At 43.1% G+C, this 22,123-nt stretch overlaps 1 protein-coding gene across 1 annotated transcript in view; it reads left to right on the top strand.

Moving 5' to 3' along the window:
* Positions 1-1,131: 1,131 nt before the first annotated feature.
* ptprga (protein tyrosine phosphatase receptor type Ga) overlaps positions 1,132-22,123 on the top strand; it is a 277,028-nt gene continuing 256,036 nt past the window's right edge. Inside the window, exon 1 of the mRNA XM_024427029.2 lies at positions 1,132-1,652. Within this exon, the coding sequence (XP_024282797.1) occupies positions 1,565-1,652 (88 nt within the window). The 5' untranslated portion in view covers positions 1,132-1,564. The remainder of the gene's footprint in view (positions 1,653-22,123) is intronic.

The following is a 22,123-nucleotide window of genomic DNA, read 5'->3' as shown; positions in this document are numbered from 1 at the left end:
GGGGGAATAGGTTTTGTCGTGCCCTCTTCACGACTGTCTTGGTGTGTTTGGACCGTGTTAGTTTGTTGGTGATATGGATGCCAAGGAACTTGAAGCTCTCAACCTGCTCCACTACAGCCCCGTCAATGAGAATGGGGCGTGCTCGGTCCTCCTTTTCATGTAGTCCACAATAATCTCCTTTGTCTTGATCACATTGAGGAAGAGGTTGTTGTCCTTGCACCACACGGTCAGGTCTCTGACCTCCTCCCTATAGCCTGTCTCATCGTTGTCGGTGATCAGGCCTACCACTGTTGCGTCATCGGCAATCTTAATGATGGTGTTGGAGTCGAGCCTGGCTGTGCAGTCACGAGTGAACAGGGCGTACCGGATGGGACTGACCACGCACCTCTGAGGGGCCCCTGTGTTGAGGATCAGCGCGGCAGATGTGTTATTACCTACCCTTACCACCTGGGGGGCGGCCCGTCAGGAAGTCGAGGATCCAGTTGCTGAGGGAGGAGTTTAGTCCCAGTGTCCTTAGCTTAGTGATGAGCTTGGAGGTTCATTATGGTGTTGAATGCTGAGCTGTAGTCAATGAACAGCATTGTCACATAGGTGTTCATTTTCTCCAGGTGGAAAAGGGCAGTGTGGAGTGCAATGGAGATTGTGTAATCTGTGGATCTGTTGGGGCGGTATGCGAGCATTTTATGGCTACAGATGTGAGTGCTACAGGGCAGTAGTCATTTTGGCAGGTTACTTTGGCGTTCTTGGGCACAGGCATTATGGTGTTCTGCTTGAAACATGTTGGTATTACAGAATGGGTCAGGGAGAGGTTGAAAATGTCAGTGAAGAATCAGGATGGTATCATAGGAAAAGACACCTCTTTCACAAGGATTAGCACAGAAGTGGGAATGTATCATATTTTGACTAAAATTATAACTTGTTGATTTAAATCGTTGTTCACCATCATGGACCATCATTTTTCAGCTCGAAAACGTGGATTTCTACAGTGGGCATTTACATTTAAACTGTATACTATTGCTTTAATAGTTAATACTTCCCGGCGCTAGGATCCGGAGGATTGAGCTCTGCATCTCTCTCTCTCTCTGCACCTCTCTCCCTCCTCTCCTCGCCTTTTCTCCCAAGCCTGTTTTAAAGTCTCTGCCAGACTTTGGCACACACGTTACTTCCTGGATGGAGGAATGGAACACTTCCAGTGCCGCTCCAACTATTCTCTCTCTGTTTTCGCCAGCAGAACCGCTGCAGCTCTCCGCTGCATGGACTACTGCCACTAGCGTCCTCTGCTCCTATCTATTCTATCCTTGATAAATGAACTGATTGAAGCTCGAAAGCTATATCTCTACTAACTGACATGTTTTTTTTGGGGAGTATCAAGAAGCTGTTTGGAAGGAGGTTTTGAGAAGTAAATACTATTTTCTGGACGTTCCAGACCCGCACTGAATTTCACTGAACAGTCACTAGCCTACATTTAGCAGCATTTGCGCTGCTTTTACGCAGCAGGCATTGATTTTTTGATCAGACGGATAACTCAACAGTTGCCCTTTTTGCTCTCGATGTTCATTTTGTCATGCGGAGGCTACTGCAATCGTGTTGCTGGTGGATCTTGTCTCTGATCTTGTCTGCCTTCGTGCTCTTCTGGGCAGACTGTCATCCTGGTAAGTTTTTCGAAGTCACATCTCTCCTCGTTTCTAAGCTTGGTGATTTTCATGACTTGAGAAGTCGTGTAGTAGGCTAGGAAACATTAGTGCAATATGACTAAACTCGGCTCATACACGAGTGGAATATTAATGTAATGTAATGATGACATGGTGTGCAGTAGCCTATCACATCATTTTGTGCCAATTTGTTCCTTGCAATTTAAAAAAAATAATTAGGCTCTATGCTAGGCTACACATTCAATCAGACAACAGCCACGTTCCACGATACCATTTGGGATTATGGAAATATATATGGAAATATATATTTCTCTCGCAAAAGTATTTGCTTTTCCACTGCAATTTGTTTGTGAATATAATACATCTCTAGTATGCTATACAGTCCGTCCAAAGGTGGTGAAACTCCCTTCCACTTTACCCCCAGATTAACACGCGGCAGGGTATTCGGTAGGCTATACCAACAGGAAAGCTCATGATAATAATTAGTATAGCCTATAAACAATATAGTTTCTTGTTGCAACAACGATCTGAAAAGAATTGCAATCATCAGAAATAGCCTTGATAATTGACAGCGCGGAGCGCCAATGCAACGAAACCGTTATCTCCGAACCGTGTGGCTACTGAGCGGAAAGGCAAATCAACGGCATTGAAAACATGTAGATTTATCGTTGTATTGCCTATTATATCACTTTACAATTGCGTCTAACTACAAGGTTATGCATAAACCCATAAAGCATATAAAACGGTCATCGTTAGCGCGCAGCAACAGCAGGTAATTGACACAAATAAATAGGCAACCCAAATGTGTCGTCCATTTGACGCCGGTACTGGATTAAAACATCCTTGAGTCGTGGCGCAATGTTCACAAACTCCGTTCTGACTTGGCAAAAATACAATCAGAGAAAAATGATTGCCTGCATCAATGGAAATGTTGCTCACGGAGCTTCATCATTTGGAATGGTAAATATAAACATTCCTGTAAATAATTGTCAATATTTGACTTTGCTCAGACGAATACAGTTCCTTGTGATTTGGGACTAATATATAGGCTATAGGCTATATATCGCACGGGCGCTTAGAGGATTTACACCACTGTCCCTATGGCTGTTTTGGTATGATTTTAATTTGGGTGACCTTGAGCTGGACTTTCCTCAAGCTTTTAGAATTTGATCATCATTACACCATGTCCAAGAAATGTATTTGTTTCCCGCTTGACAGTCCCTTGATGTGAAGGCGCTGCGATGGACGCTCCTGGAATCAGCAACACAAATCCAATAGTTGTGTTTATTTTTTTGCTAAATCAAACGATCAACTATTACATTTGAATGAGATGCATTACAAATAGCGTTTTGTGCCGGTATTTGGAAGCCAATACACACATTGTAATTCCCATGTATCCTAGATGTGCAATTGCATTCCTTTACACTGAAGAGATATTATGTAATTGAATGCCTAGTATCCAGCTACAGGTGATGCATGAAGTGAATAAGCAAACCATAACCTTTTAATGCTCATTTACATGTAGAAATACATTGTGTGTGTCTCTCACTCGCTCTCTGCTCCCTCTCTCTTTATCTCTCTGTGTGTTTGATTAACTTGTCATATTTTATCTCATTCTGAAATGTGAAAGTAATAATCTATTACTGTGCTGTGTGCTCTTTGCAAATCCAAAACCAAATATAATTCATCACCCCTGGTTTGTACCGTTTGTCTGCGATGAAATATAACGTAGGTTACTTTCCTGACAAATCAACATTTCATACTTGATTTATCATTAGAGGTGATGAATGCTTGAGGAACAGGTCACAGAAGGGCAAATACACGCCCCAAGGACTGGGACTCTCTCTCTGTCTGCTGGTGTGCAGTGTGCCAAACTTCAAGGTATCAGCCTGCTGTATGCTAGGGGTTTGAGTGGGATCGGTTAGTAGTACACGGAGAGAAAAGCAGAGTGTGATCACTTCTAGGATGTACTGTATCATGTGCAGCAGTTGCCGCAAGCAGTTGTACGACTAAAGTGATAGTTTTTTAGTTATGACTGTAAGAGAGTGAAAGAGACACCAAATGACTAAAAGTTTGAGAATATACGATTTTGTATTTGATCACCAACATTTTCTGTTTTGTATAGCCTGCCTCCTTATTAAGTAGTTTATAGGACTAATAGTTTTTATTTTTTTTATTTTTTACAAACTGTGATCTTTACCCCCTGCTCATTAAAAGTGCTTTACTGTTTACAATGGTCTCCTTCAGCGTCAGGTCTTCCAACAATACAGCTGAACACTGTAGACAGATGGACAAAATGGCAACTTTATTATTCTTGTCATGTTTCTGTGAAAGAGGCTGCTGCACTCTTCAGTCTCCCGAAATAGTCCGTTTTCTTACTGTGTATTGGGGACGCCAAAGCATCTGTTTGGGATATAAAAAGTGCTGAATTTCACTGCGGGGTGTCTCCTGCCACAGAGCACCAGCTCCCACCTCCAGTCTGGATGTGAGGGTACGATGGGTCCAGTCACAGCCAGGCTGGTAATGAAAGACAGAACACATCGCCTTGTCATCCACCTCCACCATTCAGACCAGAGAGCCTAGGAGGAAAGACGGGGAGAGAGGGAAAGAGATCTGTTTGGCCTTCGATCAGTCCCCATGTCTGTGAAATGAATGTATGTTGTTGACAGAACAAGCAAAACAGAACAGTCATTGTAATCTTATGAGAAGCTCCTTAGCCAGCACATCTTTTCATTTTCCTCTCTATTTTTATTTATTTACCTTCCCTTCATTGTCATCTGGGGAGAATGCAATTGTTTGAGCCTGATAGGATAATAAACACATTATTTCATTCTATCTGAGCAGGCTGTGCCTTAAATTCAGAGTTACAGCGTGGTAAAGGTTGACATTTAGGGAAGATTGGATATACTCTTGGCCTCAGTAGCAACATTATCATCATCATCATCTCTTCCAGCGCTGGCTATTATCTGCCTCACGCACAAACCGGAGCAGCTCAAATGTCCGCCAGGTCACTTTATCAGTCGCTTGGCCTGTCATCATCGCCAAGCTCCCCCTAATAGATTGATTAAAAGATATGGGGGGGAAGCAGACAGTTAACTGCGTGGGACGCTGTCATGTTGCAGTTGCTTAGTGATTTTGTACAGGGTTCTTGAGGAAAGTGTGGGTTGTGGAGAGAGATGCTGAACTATACGACAGCACACTGCAATGTGTTGTGTTTATTGGAGTTATCAGAATTACCATAGCTTTGTGGTACGCATGCTGTTATATACAACATTAGGGCAGTTATTAATGCTAATATTACTACTAATTAATATTTTCACAATACTCATAATAATAATAATGATAATTTGAATAATACATCATTGAAAATCTGTGTTTAGAGTTTTCATCAGCATTTCTGCTGAGTGCGGCATTCCCGTTGTTTAATCTGTCTCTCATCAGTTTTTCGCCTCATAAATCCCGAAGCCCAGTGAGCTGCTGGGAAACGCGGTCCGTGCTGGGAAGATTCCGGGCTGCCTTCCCTTTTTCCTGCCATAGCTCTTGGGCTTAATGGACTGCTGAAAATAAAAGCTGCTTCATTCAACAGTGGGCTTTGGCGTCGCCTTTTCTACTGTTCCAGCTCGTTGTTTTAATCAAGTCTTCACTGGGTTATTTTCCATTGGAAGGGGTGGGAGTTTCCCATCATTTCCTTCAAGGTTCTGGAATTATTCACCGGTCTGCCCTTTGCTGCTTTGAAACAAGCTCTCTCTCTTTCTCTGTTTTTTCTGTTCTCCCTCTCTTTTTGTGGGCTCGTTCTGATTGCTTCCAGTGTGCTCCAGTTCAGTTAGTGTGTTTCCTGCCCAGCCCTCTCTCTCTCTCTCTCTCTCTCTCTCTCTGTGAGAAGCACATCTCATGCTGTTAGATGCAGGGTGTCCATTATCCCACAACATGCATTGAAGTAGATACTTTTTCAATCACACATCTTGCTTATGTTTAATTTGAAGTGCCTGGAATATACTGCCTGTAATGCTTTCATATAATTGTATTGTACTGTATCCCATGTATTCTAATACATGGATTAGTAACAACGGTCAAAATATTTACCTCACAATGGGTGATGAAGGTGACAAAGGGCAATGCAAGATAATAGCAAGAGTTAATTGCGCACAATTAGTAATGATTTAGACCTTGCTGCACATACTTATCTTCAATTCAAGTACTCTTGCCCTGTTTACCAGAGAGGCAGATTAGAGGTTGAGAAAAGGCAAGTCGTAGCATTTCCAATGTCCTTTTGGAGCGCTGAATGTCGGGCTGCAGTAGAGGTGACAGCAACCTGCAGAGAGTTACCTCTCTCCTAGCAGTACTGTCACAGACACCCAGGTTGAACAGGGATGGGGTGAAGACGGGAGACCAGAGGGCGTAACAGGAACTGTTTAGTGACCAGACAGACTACTGTCAGGCCATACACTCCTCCTCCCATTCCCCGAAACCCTGCCACTGCTCTTATCAGACCTGGCGTGCATGCAGGCCTCTAAATGTAATGGACAGCCCAGCTCACCATGTGATGCCTGCTGTGAGAGGGAGTGAGGTGGGGGGGGTGAGACTGAGAGAGGGTTAAACTCTCACCCCCTCTGTGCCGGTAACGCTGCCTGCCAGGCTGCCTGTCCCTGGAGCCTGGGGAGCGGAGTGGTGCCAGGGAGGATGTCAGTTCCATGGATTGGTCGGTGTTAAAACTCCCAGGACTGACAGGCTGTCGGGTGAGGAGGGGAAGTCTGATTATCTGTTTATTTTTACAGATTTGATTGTTGTTGTTAGATAGATGAAAAGTGGGGTTTCATCACAAACAAATGGAATGGAATAGCTTGATTTGAGCTTTGTTAGTTGTATGGTGTTTGCCTAGTGATAGATTTTCGGTCTCTACAGTTGCTTTGACAGAAACCCACACACGTTACTGCTCTTATGTTCTCTATCAAGCCATTTAGCTGTAAGTCCTCTATTGAGTGCAGACAATCCATTGCAACATATTTGATTTGTCTTCAAATATCTCCAATTGATTTCTTAGCCTCTTTGAACAGTGAAAGTCTCCTTTCAGTCAGTTCCTCTTCACTTCCTCTTCACTTTTTTTGTGATCCAGGGTAGTTCGCCATCGAACGTTTTAAAGGGGCAGTGCAGTCAAAAACATGATATTCATTAACAAATATATAATTCTATACTGTGAGGTCGAAATAACACTGACAATTATGATAATACCCTTTTAGTGTAAGAGCTTTCTGAAATAAAACGCCTGTAATTTCAGACTGTTCAGGTGGATGGACTTTTTGACCCACAGCATGACATCACAATCTGATCTGATTATTCTGACCAGTCATCTTTTATTTTGCATAAATATCCCCCTATCCTCCTTGAAGAGGAGCGGGGTAGGCTCTACAGTCGAGACGATCCTATCTGCCAAGCAGGGCTGTGTATGTAGTAAAGCAATTCTACATGAGAGGCTGTGCGAAACTACTTGTTTAGCACGGCTGTGCTGTGGTCATAGGCACAAGGCAGAGCCGAGTACCGTAAATCAGCACAGCCGTGCTAAAAAGGTAGTTTTGCACAACCTCGAGTCTACAGTTGCTTTTGTTGCAATGAATTACCAAATAAATAAAAAACTTGATTTTGATAAATGTACTCATAGGCTACTATTTTATCCCTCAACAAAAATATAGTCCTAGTCCCCACACTATGGTTGCTAGCCAAGCCGGCCGTTCATTCTATCGGTTAGGTTGCCAGAGACGCGACACAGTCGTGAAGTCTTTTTGTTCTATATCTATGGAAGCGACCCAGTTGTTCATTCTAAATGTTCCGTTGCCATGCTGGTTGGCAATGCTCTTATCCATTGCTTGCTAGCTAGCCAACTATGGCAAACACAGTGACGTCAAACCATGCAGCTAGAATAACAGCAAAGTAGCTGCATTTAATTTAGTTTGACCTGTTTTTCTACCAACATTCCTTTGTATATATCTAAAAAAAAATATTGCTGATTCATGATTTCGACTGGCTGAGAAAAGTCCATCTCGCCCTGACACGTGCTCAATAGGACAGTGGAGAACGAATTTCAATATTGAAACACTGTTGCAAATGTCGAGAGACAGACAGCAAGGTTGGTACAAACCCCCGTTGTTGCAAACCAAATGTTAGGCTGGAAGCAAGAGGCAATAATGTCTATATGCTTTGGACAGTGGAGATCAAGGTAATGAATTGGCTGGCTGGGCTGATGGGACAGTGAATGCGCAAGGACTTTTCATATGGAACAGAAAGCAAAATGGCAATTCTTTTCGTCCCAGGCTAGCCGTGCTTAACAGATTTTTTAGTATGGCTTAGAAGGTGTCTCAACCAATCACAATGCTTGTTTTGACCAACCCATTGTTGAAATATATTTACGTTTGTATCAAAACGCCCACACGGTCAGACCAAACATTGTAATGGAAAAAGGAGGCTAAGGGAAATTAATTATTAATATATATGTTTATTTTGAGTTATTTTCGTGAAATAAACACACAGTGATTTATTAGACATTATTTAAAAATGCAACTAAAAAGACTGCAACCTTTTTCTCATAGTTTTCTAAATGATTTGTATGAATAATGATTTGCGATTATAAGCCACAGTGTAAAGTTCCGAATTTTTCTTGGTGTCAAGAGACATTTTATCACTCGTGTTCACTCGTACAGCACCTCCGTATCACGTCTGAAGTAGGCAATATCACATTTCTAATTATAACGGGCTTCACATGTGAGTAGTAGTAGTCTTATACAACCTTATAATATAACATTGTTTTACTCCTCTGTTCACTATCCCACTTCTGAGTTTTCAGTCTCAGCCTTGTTCTCCCTCTCTCTGTCTCTACCTTACTCTGCAGTCACAGTTAGCATGCTTCTGTAGCCATGGAGGAGACATTAATAACAAATTAAGCAGCTCAAGCCAGTGCCGATGAAGTTAAATGCATTTTGTCCTGTGAGGTTGTCAAGTGATCCTCTGTTACCGCTGCTCTAGCAACCATGGAATGCTAAGTATAGACTCAGCAAGGACACACACACACAACGGTCTGTGTGGTTATGTGTGGGGGTTGAGTGCTCAATGATGTGTGGTATTGGCAATTGGATACATTAATGCAATAAACAATTAATAATTAAGATTCAGCATTAGCCTCAATGTCAGCATCAAGATACAAACTGCTGAGGATACTTAAGGATATCATTTTGAATGATGACCTTCTGTCTGGGATGCTAGTGACTAAATACATACCTTTAGTTTCATTACCGTACAGTGTGAATCATGGCACATTTGAACTGGACCATTAGACTTATTTTTTTCTGTATTGGGACCGTTTTCATTTTACTTTTGAACTTTTATTTTAAGATAACATTGAGGGGGGGGGGAGATCTGAAATTGTTTATACGAAGCTCAGTCAGTTTCCCAATGTGCTTACTTTAGATTATCACTGTCATTAATTCACTGTGTTTGTTCGGCCACTCAATCAGACCCTTGGTGAGAGAGTGCTAAACTTCATCCATCACCGTTCCCCCTTTTGCCGAACCCCTCGCCTCCTAGCCTGCATATCTTCCTGCCTCTCTTTAAATAAATTCTTATTTTCACCCCCTTCATCGATTCTGGACCTTTTTACTCCCTTGCACTGGCAGTTCCAAAACAAAGTCAAGGCTCTCCCTCCAATCGTCCAATCACTCATGATTTGTACCTCCATCAAATATTTACAAAGCAAACACAAATCTGCTGCGATGCCATTTTCTGCTCTGAGTGAGGCTAGACTCTTTTGGGAAAGCTTTAGCAACTTAACTTTAGCCTTTCTCCATTAACAACTATGTGTTGGAGAGGCAAGGCTGTAATGAAGTTAAAACAGCAAACACTTTTGCTTGAACAGAATACAGTAGAATGGAATAGAGGCTACTGGTGAACTGAAATAATAATGATTTTTTTTTTAAATAACGAGTCACTCCTACTGTTATTTGTCAGTGGACCGAACCAGGATAATTGTTTCCTTTCATTGCCCCACTTGTTTCTCATATGTGTTGCATTTTAGAGAGGTTGATAAACTGTGTAATGTCTGCCTGCTCCTAAAGAATAATAGTCACAGGGATGTGGCATGCCCTTTCCACTGTCCAAATGCATTAGTGTTGCACTAGGGTGACTGAGAGGTCTTGGCAGGTTACAGCCTTGATATCCACTCCCATTTCCCTGGCAAAGTAAAAAAAAAAAAAAAAAAAAAAAAAAAAAGAGATAGAAAATAAAAAAGAGAGAAAATCACCACACGCCATGAAGTGTTGTGTCACAGAGTCAGCGGCAGGCCTGAGAGTAGAGAGCAGTATGAGCCCTCCTCATTAAATTCTCACAGTGGCATTGGTTTTTCCACTTTAATGCTTGGGAGATGTTGGCTTCCTCCCCTGAGAGATGGGGACAAGGGCTGTGGAGTTGGCTGCACTGCCCAATTTGTCTTACTTCTGGGGAGGCTGTTTAAACTTCAATGCCTTCTCCCGCTGCCCATCTCTCTCTCTCTCTCTCTCTTGCGCTCTCCCTCTCTCTTGCGCTCTCTCTCTCTCTGTCTCTCTGTCTCTGACCATTTTTGTTTGTGTGCTAAAGTAATGCATGCAGATCACTGCCAGTCACCCAATACTGAATCTGCAGTGAAAAAGTGTGATGGTCAATGTCACACCACAGTCATTTGTCACAGCTATAGTGAAAGTCAGATAGATTGATCCTTCACAAATCACAGTAGCACAACCAGCCATTATGAATACTGAGTGTACAGAACCTCTCACATCAACAGAAACACTGCTGGATGGGTGTCTGGGGTGCCTCCCTGTCAATCAAAGAATGAGAGGACAGTTTCACAGAGTCCACGTCAGCTTTTAAAGCATGGGGGATATTATTTCAGGCCACACTTGAACGTTTTAAATTATGTAGAAAGTATGTAAAAATTAGATTACATGACCAAAGGTATGTGGACACCTGCTCGTTGAACATCTCTTTCCAAAATCATGGGCATTAATATGGAGTTCTTCCACCCTTTGCTGCTATAACAGCCTCCACTCTTCTGGGAAGGCTTTCCACTAGATGCTGGAACATTGCTGTGGGAACTTACTTCCATTCAGCCACAAAAGCATTAGTGAGGTTGGGCACGGATGTTGGGTGATTAGGCCTGGCTCGCAGTCGGCATCCCAATGCATCCCAAATCTGTTCGATGGGGTTGAGGTCAGGTCTCTCTGCAGGCCTATCAAGTTCTTCCACACTGATCTCGACAAATCATTTCTGTTTGGACCTCACTTTGTGCACGGGGGCATTGTCATGCTGAAACAGTAAAGGGCCTTCACCAAACTGTTGCCACAAAGTTGGAAGCACGGAATCATCTAGAATGTCATTGTATGCTGTAGCGTTAACATTTCCATTCAATGGAACTAAGGGGCCTAGCCCGAACCATTGAAAACAGCCCCAGACCATTATTTCTCATCCACCAAAATTTACAGTTGGCACTATGCATTCGGACAGGAAGCGTTCTCCTGACATCCGCCAAACCCAGAATCATCTGTCGGACTGACAGTTGGTGAAGCGTGATTCGTCATTCCAGAGAACGCGTTTCCACTGCTCCAGAGTCCAATGGTGGCGAGCTTTTACACCACTCCAGCCAACGCTTGGCATTGCGCATGATGATCTTAGGCTTGTGTGCGGCTGCTCGTCCATGGAAACCCATTTCATGAAGCTCCCGACAAACAGTTATTGTGCTAACGTTGCTTCCAGGGGCAGTTTGTAACTCAGTAGTGAGTGTTGCAACCGAGGACATATGATTTTTACACACTACGCGCTTCAGCACTCGGTGGTCTCATTCTGTGAGCCAGTGTGGCCAACCATTTTGCGGCTGAGACGTTTTTGTCCTAGACATTTTTACTTCACAACAACAGCACTTAGAGTTGATACAGGGATGTCAACTTAGATAAACTGACTTGTTGGAAATGTGGCATCCTATGAAGGTGCCACATTGGCCTTACTGAAGAGGTCAGTGACTTTCAATCTACTGCCACTGTTTGTCTATGGAGATTGCATGGCTGTGTGCTCAATTTTATACTCTTTATCAGCAATGGGTGTGACTGAAAGAGCCAACTCCACTAATTTGAAGGCGTGTCCACATACTGTTGTATATATAGTGTATAATGGACCTATATGTTTTCAAATAACAGCCCCTTTTCTGGCCTGCAAATATCTTTTGACCAACAAATCATTCCCCACAGAATCTGTGCGGCCCACTGCTGATTTTTGAAATCCTGATGTGTCCCTTGAGCCAAAATGTTTGCCCACCCCTGCTTTAAAGTATGCATCTCCTTAGGAGATTAATGCGCCTCATGTCTTTCATTAATAATCTCATAAAATTCATTAGCTGGAATTCCCCTCAGAGGTGGGATTTGAGAGTTAGAAGAGTGTTCTGCTTGTTAAAGTCCTTTCTTAAAGATCACGCCTGGGAATGAGAAAAAAAAGAGCTTCAGAGCAAAGGCAGAAGAGGAGAGATGAAGAGAGAGAAAGCTACTTCTTTCTTCGAGCAGCACGTGGAGAGGCAGTGTTTAATGGGAGCCATATTGATTCCTGTGACTTGCCACCTTTGGGGTAATAAATGTTTTTTTAATTTTTTTATAGAAACTTCCCATTCCTAGCACCAAGCTATAATTATCAGGCCGTTTGAATACGGTGGTATTTTCCTCTGACACAGCAGTAGGGTTGGGCGGTATCCAGATTTTCATACCTTCATACATTTCCTGAACTATATACCATATATGGTATTACCGGCAGTGCACACAAATTGTGCTATTTTTTTCCAAGCGTCAAAATATATATATTTTAGATGTTTTTGTTTAAAAAAATGATGTGCATAAATAATTTAGGCAGCAGTGATCTTGATCCAGAAGGGGATTGATTGTCTCTGCTGTAACCAAGAAGCTTGCTCTTGCAAGCTAGTCACTTAGCTAGCAAGTTAGCTAACCAAATGCATAGCTGGAGAACTGAACTGAAAATAATTGATTTGGCACAACTTAGATAGTTCACTTATAAGCAGTGTTGTATAATGTTGATATTTCAAAATCCCCCCGGTATACGGAATATACGGTATACCGCCCAACCGCCCAGTGTTTCTGTGTGGTCATTCACCCCCACCATCAGCACCTGGCGTAATACTCCAGTATCATCAGTATTCCTGTGCTTTCACAGTTGACTTTCATATCAGAGAGAAAGAGAGAGATCTTTGCATTTATTGCTGTGCAATTATGTCATAAATTACATTTCATATGGTAGAGGTAAGATGTATCAGTACTCCCCCCCCTCTCCCATCTTCAGGTAGATTTGATTTTTTATTTCTTCTTAACCTGACAATGAAGAGATTGCCTCTCTGAGTGACCTGGCCTGGTTCACTCCAGTTGGATGGACCTGGAAATGAAGATGGGTGTTCTGAGCTGCTGATACTACTGCTTCTGTCATCCTGTCTCTTGATCCCCTGTGTTCTGGACTCACTGGGTGGTGGATGCTGTATCTTGGGGTGTTACTCTTCTTACTGGTCTCATTCAAGTCTCTTCTTTTCTGATATTACTGAATTACTTGTGTCTTGTGTCCCATATTATTGCATGATATGACCCTCTCAAAACATCTCCAGGACATAACATTTCCTCTCAAAATGTCATGTATTGTGTTTACTCTAATCATATATTTGCTCAAAGTCACCTGTATGCCTCATGTGCTCGGTAGTAATATCTATCTATCGCTTCATCTATGTCCTCCATCATGGTCACAGAGAGACTCTCTGTCCTCTCTGATTTCCTGATCAGGGTGCTGGAAGTGTTTGGCTCCTCAGTCCAGATGTTCAACAGATGGGCCTCACTAATATTACCCAGGGGGTTCGCAGGTTTCCTCTCGTGCTCTCCTTCCTTCTCTCCCTCTCGATCGCCCAGCTCTCCTTCTCTTTCTCTCTCTCTTCCGTTCTCTCTTTCTCTTCCGTTCGCTCTCTCTCTCTCTCTCTCTCTCTCTCTTCCGTTCTCTCTTTCAATCGTTTGCTCAGTCTCTCCATCTTCTTTCCCCTGTGTTTCACTCACTCACTTGCTCCTTTCTCTCTTTTCTTTCTCTCCCTCACACTCTCTTTCTTCTTTATTTCTCCCCCTCGCCCTACACACTCGCCTTCTCTTCCTTTGTTCTTTAAAATGGATGGAGTGAGAATGGAGTGAGTAGTGAGAGGAGAGATTTCCAGGCAGGATTGGGCCAGGCTCAGTACCATTCCTCATCGGTAGACAAGCGCCTGTGTTCCACCTGAAACCCCTCTGGATTTACGCTGGGACCGCAGCCATCTTTCTTCCGTTAATCACCTCGGGGCTGGGCGCTCTCTCGCCCGTCCTGGGGCCGATGGATGACCCGCGGGGGAAATCTAATGGAACCCAGCCAAGCCTGACGCTCCAGAACACTTTCTAGGTGGCACACGGATACGTACTCTGCAGAGACACAGAAATGTTAGTGATCTCAATGGAGTTTGCAGAATTAAATCTGCTTTGATATGCAAAGGTTGTGTTCGTTGTCCTTCAGCGAACATCATTTTTTGCATCCAAAAACTTGCTTAATGTACTTCCATGCTTAGTCCAACATATCTCCCTTTTTATTTGTTGTATATGTTTTTGTTTATTTGCACAGTAGGAATATTACCAGAGCTGGACCCTGAACCTCTAGATACTGAGTATGGCACCTTTTCAATAGATCCTATAAATGGGCAGAAGAAATGCCTTTCAACTGTATTCAGCTCAGGATTCTGATATAATCTCAAACGAGAGTGAATGTCTATGTCGACTGGTGATTTTATGTCAAAAGTATAATGAAGGACACTGTTTAGAATAGGTTTTGAGCAAAGCTTCCATTGACATGATGGTTTGTATCTACTTTTCACCACAAGGTTTAGTGGAGTCGTGACTGCAGATGTAATTTTATAGAAGGACAATGACTAAAAGACTGTTTTATTAAAAATAATAATGATATATCTCATTAGTGGAGTTAGATAAACTCCTGATACATTTCTCCAAACTCTCTCCCTCTTTCTCTACTCCATTTTCTCTCTTTCTCTTCTTTCTGGTCCATCCCCCTCTCTCTCTTGCTGTCTATTTTTCCTCTTCTCCTCTTTCCCCTGTGCCTTTGTTTGAGGGCTTTTGGTGCTCGTACTGGTGCCGTACTGGATGGTCGCCATTTTGCAAGTTCCTATGTAACTCCAACTAAATGTTCGGGCTACCCAAGAGGAAGCGGCGGCATTACAGAGGCAAGGGAGGGGGGATCCTGGTGAGATTAAGGCGAAGGGAAAACCGGCCACCTCTTCCCTCCATTCTACAGGCTAATGTACAGTCACTTGATTATAAGATGGATGACCTATGATTGTGGATTTGCCACCGTCGAGACTCTTGAACTGCAATATTCTTTGCTTTTCAGAAACATGGCTTTCGGACAAGATACTCCCCATGGGTATCCGACTCGATGGATTCTCCATTCACTGGGCGGACAGGACAGTGGAGTCGGGGAAATTGAAGGGAGGAGGGGTTTTCCTCTTAATCAACTCCAACTGGTGTGCTAATTCCAGTGTGGTGGAAGTGTCAACCCACTGTTCAGTCTTTTTGGAATACCTGATGGTCAAATGCCGACCCTTCTACCTCCCAAGGGAGTTTTCAGATTTTATCGTGACTGCTGTGTACATTCCACCTCAGGACAAGAAAAATAACAAGCTGACGCTTCACGAACTGTACAAAGCTTTAAACAAGCATGAAAACCTACACCCAGAGGTTGCCTTTCTGGTTTAATTCTGCATCACTAAGACACGAGATGCCCAACTTCCATCAACACGTCTCCCAATGCCACTAGGGACGATACAGTTCTAGACTACTGCTATTCTATCTACAAGCAAGTATACAAGACCCTCCCCCATCCGCCATTCAGCAAATCAGATCTTGACTCTGTACTCTTGCTTCCTGTTTACAAGCAGATGCTGAAATAGGAAGTACCTGCGATTTGTGCCGTTGAGAAAGGGTCACCAGAATCAGAGGTTATGCTACAGGACTGCTTTGCTAGCGCTGATTGGAATATGTTTCAAGATTCCGTCGGTAACATTGACGAGGTATCCACCTCCATCACCTGCTTCATTAGAAAATGCATAGGTGATGTTGTACCCACGGTGAGGGTTTACTGCTTCCCCAATCAAAAGCGAGGTTGGCGCTCGACTAAAGAACAGTTCTACCATACACAGAGCTATTGTAGGCAACCCTGATGCTACTGCTAAAGACAGGAATAAATACAAGAAGGCCCGTTATGACCTCCGCATAGTCAACAAACGAGCAAAAGGACAATGAAGAAATAAGGTGGAATCATATAACACAGGCTCCGACGCCTGCCGCATACAGTCCATTACGGGTTACAAAGGAAGACCCAATCGTAATCTGATCAATGATGCCTCTCTACAAGACGAAATCAATGCATTTTATGCATGCTTTGACAACAACAACATCGAGCCGGGTGTGAGGGCCGTCACCGACCCAGAGGATTGGGTGATCACGCTCTCCGAGGCCGACGTGAGAAGGGTCTTTAATCAGGTCAACACTCGCAAGGCCCGGGCCCCGACAGTATTCCAGTGCACGTTCTCAGAGCATGCGCAGAACAACTGGCAGGTATATTCACAGTAATTTTCAACCTCTCCTTTTCCCAGTCTGTAATCCCTTCATTTTAAAATGACCACAATCCTCCCTGTTTCTAAGAACTCTTAAGGCTTCATTCCACAATGAATACCGCCCTGGAGCACTTCTGTAATCATGAAGTGCTTTGAAAGGCTTGTTATGGCACACATTAACTCCGCCACCCTAGACCCACAATTTACATACCGCCCAGCAGATCCATAGACGACGCAATCTCAGTCGCCCTTCATACTGCCCTCACCCTCCTAGACAAGAGGAATACTTACGTGGGAATGCTGTTCATTGACACACCATTGTCCCCTCCAAGCTCGTCACCAAGCTTAGGATTCTGGGTCTGAACACCTCCCTCTGCATCTGAATCCTGGACTTCCTGACGGGCCGACCCCAGGTGGTGAGGGTGGGCAACATCACTTCCGTCACGCTGACCCTTAACACAGGGGCCCAACAGGGGTGTGTGCTTAGTTCCCTCATGTTTTCCCTGTTCACCCACGACTGTGTGTCCACGCACAACTCCAATACCATTATCAAGTTTGCTGACGACACGTCGGTGGTAGGCCTGGTCACCGGTGATGATGAGTCAGCCTACAGGGAGGAGTTGAGAGCAACAACCTCTTCCTCATCGTCAGTTAGACCAAGGAGCTGATCATCGGGGGCGAGCACGTCCCCATCCACATCAACAGGGCAGCAGTGGAGCAGGTAGACAGCTTCAAGTTCAAATCACTAAAGACTTAAAATGGTCCAAAGACAGTCGTGAAGAAGGAGCGGCAGTGCTTCTTGCCCCTCAGCAGGTTGAAAAAGTTTGGCATGGGCCCTCAAATCCTCAAAAGGTACACCTGTACCATTGAGACCATATTGACTGGGTGCATCACTGATTGGTATGACAATAGCACTGCCCTCGATCGCATGGCGCTACAGAGGGTTGTGCGGACAGCCCAGTACATCACTGGGGCTGAGCTCCCTGCCATCCAGGACCTCTATATCAGGCAGTGTGAAAAGAATGCCCGGAAAAGAGTCCAACCAAAGATTCCAACCACCCAAGCCGTAGACTATTTTCTCTGCTTTTGCACAGCAAGAGGTACATGCCCATCAAGTCTGAAACCAACAGGCTTTTGAACAGCTTTTATCCCCAAGCAATACCACTCATAAATAGCTAACAAAATAGCTACACGGACTGAGTTAACCTTGTATCTTACTGACCTTTTATTTCAATCTTTACACTGTGTCTATGCACACTCACAGGGCCCTACACTCTCACACACACTGTCACTCCAACACACACACAAACACTCTCCATCATGTGCTCACTCACACATAATATGCATACATTTATACTGACTCTACACACCCGCACACCCCCTCACATACAAGCTGCTGCTACTCTGTTTATCTTATTTCATGTCACCTAGTTCCCTTTACCCCTGTACATATCTGCCTCCGTCACTCCAGTATCCCTGCACATGTAAATCTGGTATTGGAACTGACTTTTAAAATATTTCCTGTATATAGTGTGCTTACTTTCTTGTGTATTTCATATTTCCTATTTTTTTATTACTGCGTTTTTTTCTAGTAATACATTATTATTGATTATTTTTTGTTAGATTTTGAGTTTGCAAGAAAGACATTTCACTGTACTTGTGCATGTGGCATTAAAACTTGAAACTTGAATCTTGAATAGGCTCTCAGGCGGTGTCACTCAGAGGATCTCCAAAGTGACAGAGTGTTGACAGGCATTGGGCGAACGATCTAAAAGGAACATCTAATTGCCATTAAGCAGGGCCCGGACCCCAGCCTCAACATGACTGCTGGGCCTATTACCTAAAATTAACGGAGACACAGAGATACAGATCCCTCGCTTTCTGTCTCACTCTGATCACGAACACAAAGTCCTTGCCTCAAACACTCTTCACACTTTGTCCAACTAACTTCAGATATTAATAGATACGTGAATCAAAGCCTTCATCAGGGCATATGAGTCACTCGTATAATCTGTGTGTTTATTTTACTTTGAGGCTAGGTTTTTGAGTTATACTGTAGCTTGTACCAGATTGCTTAAGAAAGTATGTTTGTATTTTCCATTCTATTCAGAAGCCAGCTCTCTGTTTAGGTGTATAAAGATGTAGCGTTACAGTAGGCGTTTTTCAAACACACACACACACATATACACATGCACAGCACATACACATACATAAAGAGGTGTTTTGTGTTGCAGGCAGTGTTGTTGTTCCACACAGCAGATGGCTGGTAACTGAATATGATCCTGTTTCCACTGCAGGTTCTGCTGGCAGTCAAATGATAATGTAAAACTCCCCTCTGGACCAGTGTTTCTCAAACCTCTCCTCATGGAGCCCCAGCCGTTCATGTATTTAACTATTCCAGAGCTAGCACACCTGATTCAACTTGACAACTAATCATCAAGCCCTTGACTACTTGAATCAGGTGAGCTAGCTCAGGGCGACAACAAAACTGTGAAATGTCTGGGAGTCCCCAAGGACAGGTTTGAGAGCCATTGCTCTGAACATCACTGGTATGAGGCTTTATTACTGAGGAATACAACATAAACACAAAGCTCCTTACGGAGAATAGAAATGTTGAAGTTTTCATTTCTGTTGAATTTTGCAGGGTCGTATGCTGCTGGCTGTATCTCAATGCTGGCTTGCTTTTGAAGCTAAGCAGGGTTGGTCCCTTGATGAGAGACCAGATGCTGCTGGAAGTGGTGTTGGAGGGCCAGTAGGAGGCACTCTTTCCTCAGGTCCAAAAAATATCCCAATGACCCAGGGCAGTAACACCTGTGTAGGGTGTTGTCTTTTGGATGGGATGTTAAAAAAGTGTCCTGACTCTCTGTGGTCACTAAAGATCCCATGGCACTTATTGTAGGAGTAGGGGTGTGTGTCCTGGCTAAATTCCCAAGCTGTCCCTCATACCATCATGGTCACCTAATCATCCCCAGCTTACAATTGGCTCGTTCATCCCCTGCCTCTCCCCTGTAACTATTCCCCAGGTTGTTGCTGTAAATGAGAATGTGTTCTCAGTCAACTTACCTGGTAAAATAAAGGTAAAATAAAAAACACTGTAGAGATAACTTGTAAAACCATACAGTATGAACTCAATTGTATAACTCTGTGCTGATTAAAAAAATGGGAAAATTGAGTAGGACTTTGTTAGATGCCTTTGTTTAAACAAACAGATGAATCAGAATCTCTAGAGATTCAATATAACAAGAGTCTGAGGCCCACTTCACTCTCTAATAATAGTGATGGGAGAAGCACATCTCAGTAAACCCCCAAAAGTTTTATGGATTATGCATCAAAAGGCTGAACTGAGAACTTTTTGTGTTGTTGAAATAATTCCAATAGCTGTCTCTTGTGTCTTGCTAGATCGCAACCCAGAAAACATCATCTTGGAAAGACATATTTATGGACTTTTTCACAGCAATGTTTATGGATTGTATCATTAGGTATCCTGTTTCATACAGAGACAGAGAGAAACATTACCCTAAGCTGTCATCAAGATCAGCCCCTGTTGCTGTGGATACAGATTTTCTTTTGCGTTCACCATCTCACACATCTGCTATGTGGTGATATTTTATGAGCAACACCTTTTTACTCATGGTGTCATTGTTTAAAGAAGCAGAAGCGATAATTGTCTGAATGCTAATTATGACACAAATTCTAAGTGATCCCACAGCCCTTATTTTTTTCATCACACAGACGATATACTTCTCTCTGGTCCTGTCTATTCCACGTAACATTATAAACTGGATAGAGCATAGGATACATAACACATATTGTCATTACATACATCAAAATCAAATAACATTAAAATTGTTTGCATACACATACTTAGCCGGTGTAGTGTAATGCTTGTCTTCCTAGCTCCAACAGTGCAGTAATATCTAACAATACTGTCACGTCTACTCCTGCTCCCCCTCACCGGCGCTCGACATCGCCAGTTTACTCATTATTATGCACACCTGCCACCATCGCTATGCGCACCTGCGCCTCATGAGACTCACCTGGACTCCATCACCTTCCTGATTACCTCCCCATATCTGTCACTCCTTTTGATATGTTCCCTGGGTGTTATTGACTCTGTTTCTGTGTTTCATGTCTGTACATGACTTGTGTTTCTTGTTTTGTTCTATGTTCCATTATTTATTAAATTCACTCCCTGTACGCGCTTCCCAATTCTTAGCATACACGTCTCAATTACATGCAAATCTTAAAGTAAAGTCCAGAGTCCAATATATATATATATATATATATATATATATAGCAATAGTTGAATAGGATGGTATTGACTAGAATACAGTATATACACACAGTACTGTATGCAATGAGTAAAACAGTATGTAAATATTATTAAAGTGACCAGTGATTCCATGTCTATATTAATAGGGCAACAGCATCTAAGAGGCAGGGTGGAGTAACCGGGTGGTAGCCGGCTAGTGAAAGTGACTAAGTTCAGGGCAGGGTACTGGGTGTTGGCCGGATAGTGATGGCTATTTAACAGTCTGATGGCCTTGAAATAGAAGCTGTTTTTCAGTCTCTATGTCCCAGCTTTGATGCACCTGTACTGACCTCGCCTTCTAGATGATAGCGGGGTGAACAGGCCGTGGCTCGGGTGGTTGAGGTCCTTGATTATATTTTTGGCCTTCCTGTGACATCGGGTGCTGTAGGCGTTCTGGGGGGCAGGCAGTGTGCCCAGTTTATGAGGGTCTTAGGGGCCAGGCCAAATTTCTTCAGCCTCCTGAAGAGGCGCTGTTGCACTTTCTTCACCACACTGTCTGTGTGGGTGGACCATTGTCAGTGATTTATACGCCGAGGAACTAATCCTAACCCTCTCCACTGCAGTCCCGTCGATATGGATGGGAGTGTGCTTCCTCTGCTGTCTCCTGAAGTCCACGATCAGCATGCATATACATACACTACCAGTCAAAAGTTTTAGAACACCTAATTCAAGGGGTTTTATTTATTTTTACTATGTTCTACAATATAGAATAATAGTGAAGACATCAAAACTATGAAATAACACATACAGAATTATGTAGTAATCAAAAAAGTGTTAAACAAATCAAAATATATTTTATATTTGAGATTCCACCCTTTGCCTTCCTGACAGCGTTGCACACTCTTGGAATTCTCTCAACCAGCTTCACCTGGAATGCTTTTCCAACAGTCTTGAAGGAGTTCCCACATATGTTGAGCACTTGTTGGCTGCTCTTCCTTCACTCTGCGGTTCCGACTCATCCCAAACCATCTCAATTTGGTTAAGGTTGGGGTATTGTGGAGGCCAGGTCATCTGATGCAGCACTCCACCACTCTCCTTCTTAAGTGTGCCTTGAATTTTAAATAAATCGCAGACAGTGTCAGCAGCAAAACACCCCCACACCATCACACCTCCTCCTCCATGCTTTACGGTTGGAAATAAACATGTGGAGATCATCTGTTCAACTGCATTGTGTCTCACAAACAAAAATCTAAAATTCCCAATTTGGACTCCAGACCAAAGAACAAATTTCCACCGGTCTAATGTCCATCATAGAGCTTGATGATTTTTGCGACTGCACTTGAAGAAACTTTCAATGTTCTTGACATTTTTCAGATTGACTGACTTTCATCTCTTAAAGTAATGATGGACTGTCGTTTCTCTTTACTTATTTGAGCTGTTTTTGCCATAATATGGACTTGGTATTTTACCAAATAGAGGCTATATTCTGTATACTACCCCTACCTTGTCACCATACAACTGATTGGC

The sequence above is a fragment of the Oncorhynchus tshawytscha genome, linkage group LG07 (assembly GCF_018296145.1).
Source record: "Oncorhynchus tshawytscha isolate Ot180627B linkage group LG07, Otsh_v2.0, whole genome shotgun sequence".
Classification (NCBI taxonomy): domain Eukaryota; kingdom Metazoa; phylum Chordata; class Actinopteri; order Salmoniformes; family Salmonidae; genus Oncorhynchus; species Oncorhynchus tshawytscha.
The sequence above is the reverse complement of the archived record's forward strand: the minus strand, read 5'-3'. Positions and strand labels throughout refer to the sequence as shown.